General features: G+C 41.2%; 1 protein-coding gene across 2 annotated transcripts in view; it reads right to left on the minus strand.

Annotated features, from left to right (window-relative positions):
* The window catches only part of AK9 (adenylate kinase 9), a 217,787-nt gene that overhangs the window by 163,142 nt on the left and 43,298 nt on the right, over positions 1-11,347 (minus strand). For both annotated transcript variants that reach the window (XM_038394087.2, XM_043510793.1), the window contains exons 9-12: positions 9,397-9,471; positions 4,980-5,078; positions 3,284-3,423; positions 3,023-3,203 (exon numbers count right to left, since the gene is read on the minus strand). In XM_038394087.2, the coding sequence (XP_038250015.1) occupies positions 3,023-3,203; positions 3,284-3,423; positions 4,980-5,078; positions 9,397-9,471 (495 nt within the window). The remainder of the gene's footprint in view (positions 1-3,022; positions 3,204-3,283; positions 3,424-4,979; positions 5,079-9,396; positions 9,472-11,347) is intronic.

Consider the following 11,347-nt stretch of genomic DNA (forward strand, 5'->3'; position numbering starts at 1 on the left):
ATTTATATAGTTAACATAAGGAAAGATATTATACTAGTAAAAATAAATTGCTGCCTGACAGTTTTAAGGTATATTACACTGCATAGTAAACCAGAGTTCTGACTATGTTTAAGCTCAACCCCGCTATGGTCCATACACAAAGCCCTCTAACACATGCCAGTATCCTCACAACACGGGTGGGCTGGCTGGCTCACCCAGGGGTATAAATATGAGACCGTGTTCTGCTGTAGCATGTATCTAAGCCCACCCATTTAGCAGTGAAGATAGCAGAAGCCCATGTTGTAAGGCTTGTGTTCAATCTGCCAATGCTATCCCACAATTCTCTCCCCCAACTTCCCATGCGATTCCCTCAAACCTCCTGGTTCAAATACAGCTCCTGGGCATTTAACTCTTCCCTTTCCATGCTGACTGTTCGATTGTTAACACAGTTATGCCTTGCTTGTTGCCCACCACCCAGCACACTAACTGGCCAGAAGAACACATCAAGATACTGGCCAAGATGTGGTGTGAGGGGAGTAAGATCCATTACTTTTGCAGGAGTACAAGAAACCTGCATGTTTATGAAGCCAGAGTAAAGAGGCTGGTGGCACTGGGGATCCGCCAGACCGGTAATCTGGGCTGGGAACAGAGTAAGTACCACTGGACTGCCTATTGCAAAGTGAAGGATGGGAATGGTATGTCAGAGAACAACTCAGCTTGCTGCACCTAGTACAGTGGTTCTCAACTGTGGTCAACCGTTTGTTCAGGGAAAGCCCCTGGTGCACCAGATCGGTTTGTTTACCTGTCGCGTCTGCAGGTTCGGCCGATTGCGGCTCCCACTGGCCGTGGTTTGCCGCTCCAGGCCAATGGGGTGGGTGCGGGAAGCAGCACGGGCCAAAGGATGTGCTGACTGCCCTTCCTGCAGCCCCCATTGGCCTGGAGCAGTGAACCGCGGCCAGTGGGAGCCGCGATCGGCCGAACCTGCAGATGCGACAGGTAAACAAACGTCCCAGTGCGCCAGGGGCTTTCCCTGAACAAACTGTGGACCACAGTTGAGAACCACTGCCCTAGTACAAGGAATTTGACTGCTTGTTGGGAACTGCTCATAGCACAGAGTTTACTGTCCTGCATGACAGTCTGCTGAGCAGGAATAGCATGCTTATAAACCCAGGAAAAAAGGAAGCAAGGACAAGGGACACTACTGGAAGAGACCTGGAGTTGCACAGAACAGATCACAGTGCTGCCGCCTGGTTCAGATCAGGCTACACAGGAGGATTAGATATTGGACACCCTGGGTCAATAGTTGAAAGACCTGTTTAGGGATGACCCTGGGGAGCAGTCTGCAGAGGAAGAAATAGCACAATAAGCCCTGGAGCCAGAACCTGGTATGTAGCAGTCACCATTTTTAGTGTTATTGCTGTTAAGAATGGGAGGGATTTCCAAATCATGCCCAATATAATTGTCATTTCGTGCTGAGTGTGTGTGGATTTTGCTTGTGCTGAGGCCAGTAGCCAGACCGTTTTTTTGAACCACCTCAGCCTGACACCACTTGGGATGTAAGATGGATTCTGGGACTGGAAAAAAAAATTAAACAAGCAGCAAGCATTAACTTTTTACTAGAAACACAGTTCTTGTTTGAAAGAGATTTGGGGTATTAGCCCTCTGAAGCACAATTTTTTTTTTGTATGTACAGTTCTGTTAATAAGTTGGCTGTGCCAGAATGCCCTCCTGGTACAGTTGTAGTTTCCTGTGCTGCCTGGATTAATCAGTCCTATTTGCAGTGGTGGATGTATTTAGTTTCTGGGGCCACTGTCTGGTCATGGCATGCTGTCTGAGTTGTTGCAGTACTGGTCAGGGGGGCCGAGGTTCTGGCCTGGAGCCACTCCTGCCTGGCTAGCCCCTGGAGTTATGCTTCTGCTCCCATCCTGGGGCCCTGGGCAAAGGTCACTTGGGGGTTGCTTGCTTTGTTGGAGGCACACTTTCTGACACTATTCAGAAGAAAAACTAATGTTCCTCCAACACCAGGAGATACCTGGATTGTGCTATTCCAACCAAGGAATGCTGAGAATTATCAGGAAGAATGGGGAGTGGATCACGCTGAAGCAGATTGTTTCTTGGTGCCCTTCCACTATGGCCTTTAAGGGGATGGTCTCCTGAGTCACTGGTCCCTACAATAGGGGTGACCCATCAATCATCTCCACCAGGTGTGGTGCGGGTTTCAGCAGGAGGGAGATCTGCAGGGTTTTGACTCCTTTAGCAACTATAAAGTTGGCAGCAGCCCCACAGTCCATCATTGCTAGTTGTGGGGGGATATGCTGCACCTGCCCCAACACCTGCAACTGTAGAAGCAACTGGAAATGCAGAGAGGTACCATGGTTCTCAGGCTGGATTATGCTTGAAGACGGTGGGATGGTTCCAGAGCGTAGAGTTCTGGTGATGCCCAGGCCAGACATGCCTATTGACCTGACTCAGGTTGCAGGGAGTGTGCAGACCCAAAATAGCTTAGCTGGATGTGTTTGTGAGCTCAGTGCACTTCTGGTCAAGTATTGCAGAATGGATAAACAAGTTCTTCCACAATACAACATAAACCAAGCTCTAGAGTCACTACACCTAGCAAGAACACTAGGCTATACCCCCCAGAAGCTACAGCATCATACTCTTCAGTGTACCACAATATAGATATGCTGGCCTAGATAAAGGGCAGATATGAGGTATGTGTATCAATGCAAGATACATGCTCAAAGATGAGCTTGGAAAGCATGGGTTTGCATGAGCAGGTACATGAATATTGGTTTACTATGCGGTATGGACATAGCCTTAGTGGAATGAGTGGGTGGCACGTATCATTGATATCAGACATATCAATAGTCTTCACATCAAACTGCTGTGACTAAAGACAATCTGAACAATATGTACTACATTTAAACAGAAGTGAGCATATGTATGGTATCTTACATCTAACATCCTTACTACTCTTCAAATAACATTCTAAAATCTGGAAATCTAACCCTACAAGTTACTTAAAATATTTATATATACCCACCTTTCCTTTATATTTATTTGCAATCCAGTTACAAAGAGTTGTTTTTCCAGATAATGGAGGTCCAAATACTAATACTTTACAAGGAGGAAGTGGCATAGGTGGTAGCAGATAGGGACGTGGATTCAACATAAATGCTCTCAATGCTTCTTGAGATGAAAATAAATACATTTTACCTAGGAAACTTTAAAAAAAATTGAAAAATATACATGGTTAATCTTAAAACATAGATTTAAACACCCAAATCATACAAATTCTGCTTACCTGACAGCTAAATCTGGAAGCCCCATTACAATGTTACCCTCTTTTAAAGCTACAGGACATGCTCGACCCCACCTGCTTCTACACCATCGGTATCTAGGTGCTATTATTTTGAGGGATGAAAGAGTCCGGAAAAGTTCATCCTGTTAATTAGAACAACAACAAAAGTATTTGTACCTTTTCCCCTATATTTTGTATATGCTCCATTTTTTGTGGTTTATCATTTTGAAATATTTTCTAAGAAAGTGAGTATACCCTTTTAAAGAATTATTGCATTGTGCTTAGTAGCTATTTTAAAACCAAAATATGTGAATTCATTAAGTTTTTTTCAGATTAGCAGTACTCACTGTAAGGAATAATTATCTGAGATATTTCATTTTTAAATATAACCCTGTTTTTTTTTTTAAAATGATTTGTAGTAAAAATGAATATATACATTTTTAAAAGAGCATCAAGCACTAATAACTTACATTATATCTTCAGAGCTGGTATTACTAAAAGACTCAATAATAAACTAAAGGAAAGTTTAAAATGCTAATTTAAAGAGAGAAAGTGAGTCATAGGAGATTGGGAGAAAGTCTTAAATACATTGGGCAGTACAAGTAATCCCTAGCGAAGGAGATTTGTACTGGAGGGGCAAAGAGGAGACCAAAAGCTGAGGAGATGCAAACACATCAGTTCTAGGTTTATGGAATGGAAATGCCAATTAATTATGATATTAATCATTTGACAGAACTATTTGCAAGACATATCAAACAGAGGATGGGAAATGTATCCATTACCAAAATTATTTTTTGTCTTTCTCAATACACAGGAACCTTACTCATTGACCAGTCACAGGATCTATTAAAGTTGTATTCTGTGAAAATGTATTTTTTTCCTGTAAAAGTAACTGTAGTTAGGAAGGTCTCACTAGCAACTTTTCAAATCTTTGATGATTTGGTGACACAACAGGAAAAATCACTGTGCACGCTTATTAGTATAAAGGATGTCAAAGGATATCATACTGATGAGCCCTAAGATTTGTCTGTCTGTAAGACATCTATGTTTTCAGTTGTACATAGAAGGGACCCACAGGACTTATCTTTTTCAGGAGACCTCCCTACAGAAATGACACACAATGGTGAAGATAGAAGAGGTCAACACTAATCTACCTTATTTCTACTTTAATGTGGAAAGTAAAATGTGTCTGTTTTTAGGAACTGAGCACAGGGAGTTTTTATTTTTGTTTTTTTATCAGGTATGTCAAAAAGCCTCCAGGGGAAAATGGAAATGGTATGAAACCAGCCTGCTGATGGGATTTTTCTTTGACCAAAATTTTCTTTCAACAAATCTGTTTTTATGAAGGATTTTCTCTAGGTTTTTTTCAAAATAGGTCCAGTCCAAAGCCTTCTGAATCAGATCCAATACTTTTTACGATTAAAGGCATATGCTTCCCATACTTGTTTTATCTAAGGATATTTACTAAAGTTCTGATCTGTACAGAGGTAGGTGTGAAACTCATTTTTTTTAAATCCACTTCTTTGCCACATTAGCACACTGTAGATGCCCCCGTGCTTGAATTTATAATCTTTGATGATAAAGCAGGGTGTTTAAAACAAAGTTATCACAGCAAAAGTACATAATATAAAGGATAATGCACAAATACTGTAATTACTGTAGGCAATCAAATTTCTAGAAATGCAAATATCACACTTACCGTCTCCATCCCCTCTGAGAGCTCTTCTTCCGGGTTTTGAAGACTGGTTATAAGAGCTCCATGTCGAAGGCCCATGGATTGAAGCCGGGCTATCACTGACTAAAGAAAACAATTATCTTGAATAAATTAACATTTAATATTGTTTTTGTGACCTGAAAAGATCCTTGATGTGTTTGAAAATGATAACTTAGTATTTATATATTGCCACTATACACAGCATTCAGGGCCGTCCTTAGGATTTATGGGGCCCTATGCAGTATTAAACTGGTGCCCCTATGCCCGAGACAGCAAAGAATACTGAGTCGCCTGGCCTGCCTCATGGCGGTGGAGAGTCATAGTTCCCTACAGACAGCCCCATACCTGCTCCCTCACGGAGAATGTGTGGCGCTGACGCATTCAGCTCTGTGAATACGTCCCCTGTCTAAGGAGGCTGCAGTGTACACTGAGTGTGTGGGAGCCGACCCACTCTTACCTGCTGTCATGGGCAGTGAGTGAAGCTGCTGCTTGGGGAGGCTAGCTCCTCAGCCCACCTGTGATCCCGCCCATACTCCACCCCTTCTCTGCCCCAGGCCCCTTCCCCACTCTGCCCAGACCCCACCCTCTCCCCCACTGTCTCCCTCCCCCTCCCTGATTACTCCCTTTCAGCCAAATCCCTGAACCCAAATGAAGCAAATTATATTTGAAAAAAACACTCTTCTGCAATTTCTTTCTAAAGAAAATGCAGCATGTTTTCCACTGTATGCCAGAAGGTGAAGACAGGACATGCAGAAGGTACCTAATTAAAAGCACTAAACTTGGGAATAAAAAATATCAGTCACAGGTTTTTTTTGATATACCCTGAAGTTTGTCATAGATTTATTTGCAAAAACTTTGTAGTAAGGGAAAGTCAGCTGTCCTGCTGAATACATTAAATATAATGGAATACATGATGCAGCTCTTCACTGTTTTACATTTTCTTAATCAGTATTTTTAAGCTGATTTTATATTTTAAATGTACTCTGAAACCTTCATAAAGTAATCATTGTAGATTACTACATATTTAACTCACTGAAACAAAGGCATTATTTTAAATTAATCAGTCAGAGGTTTAGTGTGTTCATAACAATGTTCATTGCTTTTAGAAAAAGGGAACACTAATTTACTTTGTATGATCTCCATAACAAGAGAGACATGTTTATGAAATTTCACCAACTTTAAAAAATATGTTTCCAAAGATTTTAGGCATAACAAAGGATTTTATATCTTACTAAGGTAATGATTTTGCTAGAGGATCCTCTTAAAACTAGTTCATCAAATAGTCAGGAGTAAAGAAAGGGAAACTTGTTTGTCCAGCTATCTGGCAGGAAAGGTGTGTTGTCCCTTTAACGGCTCTCTTCAAGGATTTCTTAGAGATGTGATTTTATCATCTTCAGCAACACACTAATGAAATATTTTTAAAGCAAATTTTAGACTAAGGTCCTGTAGACTAATATGTTCTGAGTAAATATTACAGTAATGCACAACTGTTTGTCAGTAAATTCAGAAACTCTTGAATGGCTCTTTAACAGTTTCAGTGTTGTACTAATAGGTCTGGCAGGCTGGAAGGCTTTTTCACTTTTAAGTTACTAGATCCCCTCTGGAGGACGAGTCACCAGGCTGTAGGAAGGGTCACAACAGGGATAGGAAGACGTGGGAGGGTGAACACTATCATCCAGGGGTGTCCCAAATTTTCAGGTGCCCTACACAGCCGTGTATGCTGCATATGCCTAAGGACAGCCCTGACAGCATTGCCCAGTAGTACAGCCAAGGGCCCTGTTACATATTCAGCAGAGTTCCCATTGGCTGTTCAGTGGGGATAGACTATGCAGAAACCTCTTACTTCAGTCCTAACCTTTCTGCCCCTCTTCATGAAGTGGGTCCAAGAATTGTAAATGGTCTAGAGCTGGGGATGGAAAGATAATACTGCAAAGGCTTTCTACTCATCAGCGAGTGGGTGAGACCTGTATGCAAAGGGTTTTCATGGTGTGTGATGAAAGGGGTGAGGAGAGAATTGAAATGATTTCCTTTGGTGATCAGAATCCGTTTATAGACCTGGGAGTTAGTACAAATTTTTGTTATTCATTAAGCAAAAAATACATTAAAAAAGAAGCCTGTCAATGGGAATTAACTGATATTACAATGTAGCTAAGATACAAGCTCCTGTCTTAGGTACAGGAAGTATGCATGCAAATATTCTTGAGATCAAGAAAGCAAATTTTGCCATGATGAGGATATAATGAGCTTTACCATTATTCAGGGTTGGGGAGAAACAGACTGTGGGTATTATTATACAATTAGACCATCTTTAATATATTTATTCATACTGAATTATCTATTTAACTGTTTTGATATAAATTTGGGCTCCAATTCTGCAAACACATACACGCTTAATTTTATTACCATAAGTAGTAAAGTTAAGCACATGTATAAGTGCTTATTGGAGCATGGTCCTAATTTGTATTCAGAGGAGTGAGAATATGGTATAATGGCAGTGATGGAGTACTGTCCATGAGGTTGAAGACACTCCCATTTTTTTCATTTTACACTTCCCCCTTGCTGCCCCATGTTGCAGCAACCACCTGTCTGGCCGAAGCACACGACAGGACTCCCATCGTTGCTCATCAACACCGCCTTTTAGTTAGGAGGAAAGTTGGCTATAAAGTGACATGAGAATTTAACTTCAACTACAGGGGCTAAGTCCACAAACACTGTAGACCTTCTGGGAAATGAAAAACACGATCCAGAAATGTAATCCATGTCTCGCATTGCAATGCCACAATGCCATTAAAAATGGCTGAATTATTTTTTAGGTTAAGCTATGCTAAATTAATACTGTAAAATATATTTTATTGAATAATTATTGAAAAATATTAGTAGAGTATAAGCCCATTTATCAAAAATCTCTACATTAACTGAATCTCTTTCTTGTCCCCTGTGTATCTCATGCTGGGGGATGAGGAAGGGGTCTGGATAATGCAGAGGTTTGGATAATAGAGTAGTGACCCCTAGACTGGACTGCAAGGAGGAGGAAATCCATGGCACGCCCACATCTTGAAAACTGCATGCAGATGTGGTCGCCCCATCTCAAAAAAGATATATTGGAATTGGAAAAGGTTCAGAAAAGGGCAACAAAAATTATTAGGGGTATGGAACGGCTGCCATATGACGAGAGATTAATAAAACTGGACTTTTCAGCTTGAAAAAGAGACGGTTAAGGGGGGGATAGGATGGAGGTCTATAAAATCAAGACTGGTGTGGAGAAAGTAAATAAGGAAAGTGTCATTTACTCCTCATAACACAAGAACTAGGGGTCACCAAATGAAATTAATAGGCAGGAGGTTTAAAACTAACAAAAAGTAGTATTTTTTCACACAACATCCAGTCTTCAACTTCTTGCCAGAGGATGTTGTGAAGACCAAGACTATAATAGGGTTAAAAAAAGAACTAGATAAGTTCATGGAGGATAGGCCCATCAATGGCTATTAGCCAGAATAGGTAGGAATGGTGTCCCTAGCCTCTGTTTGCCAGAAGCTGGGAATGGGTGATAGGGGATGGATCACTTGATGATTACCTGTTCTGTTCATTCTCTGTGGGACACCTGGCATTGGCCACTGTTGGAAGACATACTGGGCTAGATCGGGGTGAGCAAACTTTTTGGCCTGAGGGCCACATCGGGGTTGTGAAATGATATGGAGGGCTGGGTAGAGAAGGCTGTGTCTCTGCAAACAGCCTAGCCCCACCCCTTATCCACCCCCTCCCACTTCCTGCTCCCCCCTCAGAACTTCCGACCCATCCAACCCCCCTGCTCCTTGTCCCCGACTGCCCCCTCCCAGGACCCCCTGTCCCTAACCACCCCCCCGGGACCCTACCCCCTATTCACCTCCCCCCTGCTCCCTGTCCCCTGACTGCCCCGACCCCTATCCACACCCCTTCCCCCCGACTAGGATTGCCAGGAAGAGGAGGACAAGCTCCCAGCTGTGGGGCAGGCCCACCTGCTACTGAATGATTCCTGTCTTCTCCATTATCTAAACTCTCAATTATCCAAATAAAATCTATATCCCCCCAGGCTATCTGAATAATCAACAGTATAATGTAATTGCCTTTATATCTTCATCCATGCTAATAATGGATTTAACAAATTATAGTAAATGATGCCGATGATAACCTGATGCAACATGATATGGCTTGTTGCTAAGATATGGAATGTTTAGTAAGCGTAATCAGATTTCTTTTGGTAGTAAGAAGTGGAACAGGCATCCAAAAGAAGATATTTTCTAGCAATAGCATCATGAGTTATATAGCAATAACATTGCCAATATCATCTTAATAGAGATGATAGGTGTAGCACACAGATTCTTTTCTAGTGTAAATTGTCTTAGTTTATGTGCAGCATACTTACTGAAAAGAGCTCATTAGGGTGCTTATTTCCATCCAATTCAATAAGATACTGAGAATCTTGCTCGGCCATCATATCCTGTATGTTTAAGAAAAAAGATGCACATACGCCCCTTAATTGAGTATAACCAACCAATTAATGACATTGGGTCTGATCCTGTTCCCATTGAAGTTAATGGCAAAACTCACATGAATTTCCATGGCAGTAGGATTCAGTCCATAGATTAAAAACAAATAGCATTTAGACTGCATGAATAAAAGTCATGGGTATCAATCCAAAGGTTTCTGGAAAGGAACTTCTATTTTAATAGTGAAAATTAAATATCATGAGAATTTAAAAATTACAGTTACAGTGAGGTCATAGATCAAATAAAAAATCATAGATCAAGCCCAACATATTTTTAAATATCTAGCGAAATTAAGCTTAAAGACGATATGACCTTCAACTTGTAATAGTCTCTGATATGACTTTCCGCCCATAATAGCCTAGGCTGGCAAGGGTGAGAGTCCTAATTGTCCTTAAGTTTATCAGATGAGTCAGACCTCATTACCTGGAGACCTGAGTGCTAAACCTGGTCCTGACACTGAATTTCTATGGGAACTTGAACGATTTACCTTTCTTAGCCTCAGTTTCCTAATCTGGAAAATGGGGATAAATTATGTTTATCTACTTCATAGGGATGTTGTGAGGCATAGATAAACAACACTTGTCAAGTGCTAACTGCAAAATATTGTTGCACTTTGACCATACGAGTTGGTCAATATTTGAGGCGTTGCCAGGTTGTTTCCATTCGGAAGATAAACTAATGATAGAGTCAGGTGTTTCTTTGATGCAATCGTATTTATTTACAAAGAAGGTATACAAAGTCCTGTTTCCCTGAACACAGTAGAAACAAACAAGAGGAGTCAGTTTCCTTGCTCACAATTTCCATGCCTAACTTTCCAACCACTACTCTCCCCAAAAGCAGCTCTTTCACTTGGATTCCTCTCAGGGCCAAACTGACACTGCTTTTCTGGCTCTCTCCTGACTTTCTGCATGTGACCACCACAGAAACACCCAGCTTCAACCAAAGAATGGCCCAGTCAATTAGTTTCCAATGACTTCCAGGGCAACAACAATGAAACAGGAGGAGGAAGATCCGTTGGGAACTGTGAGGAGGAAGGTAGCAGATAGAAGAAAAGAGAAGGGGCCTATTGGAGTCTGAGTGCTGCAGGGGCCTCTTCAATAGTGAGGGTAGCTGTACTTCATATACTTCCCTATCTGGAATTATAGAAATAACATTAGTGTATCTAATGGAATATTAAACTGTATTATACTGTTATGCCACTAGGTGGACCAGATGTAAAATACTTTTTTAAAGTTAATCTTAGCCATACCTGGCAGCGTATTAAATGATCTTATGCTGAGCACATTTGATGTGCATAAGCAAGCTATGTAGCCAGTCCATATCAGGTACAGAAGTACATGACATGGTGTCAGAAGTAAATTAAGAACAGAAACAGAAGGAAAACAGAAATAAAGGTTGCACACAGAAGGAACAAAGCAACAAAGATTGGAGGATCTCATCAACATACCACTCTCTTCAGTGCCTCAGAGCACTTTAGCTTTGACAAACCTTCAGAATGGACTGACTGGAAACAATATTTTGCCAGATTTCTCACAACTCCCAAGCTCCACAAGGAAACTAATGATATACAGGTTTCTTCTTTAATTCATGCTATGGGAAAGCAAGCAGAGCATATATTTAAATCCTTTTGACTTTACTGAAGACAGTCACAAAGATGACTGTGAAAGGGCTCTGGCTATGTTTGATGTATGATTTCTACCACAGAGAAATGTGGTTTATGAAAGAGCATGTTTCCATCAGAGAATTCGAGAGCCAGGGGGAAATGTTGAATGTTTTATAAGAGATCTGCATACATTTGTTGAAAAATGTGGGAATGCAAAAAATGAA

The sequence above is a fragment of the Dermochelys coriacea genome, chromosome 3 (genome assembly GCF_009764565.3).
Source record: "Dermochelys coriacea isolate rDerCor1 chromosome 3, rDerCor1.pri.v4, whole genome shotgun sequence".
Lineage (NCBI taxonomy): Eukaryota > Metazoa > Chordata > Testudines > Dermochelyidae > Dermochelys > Dermochelys coriacea.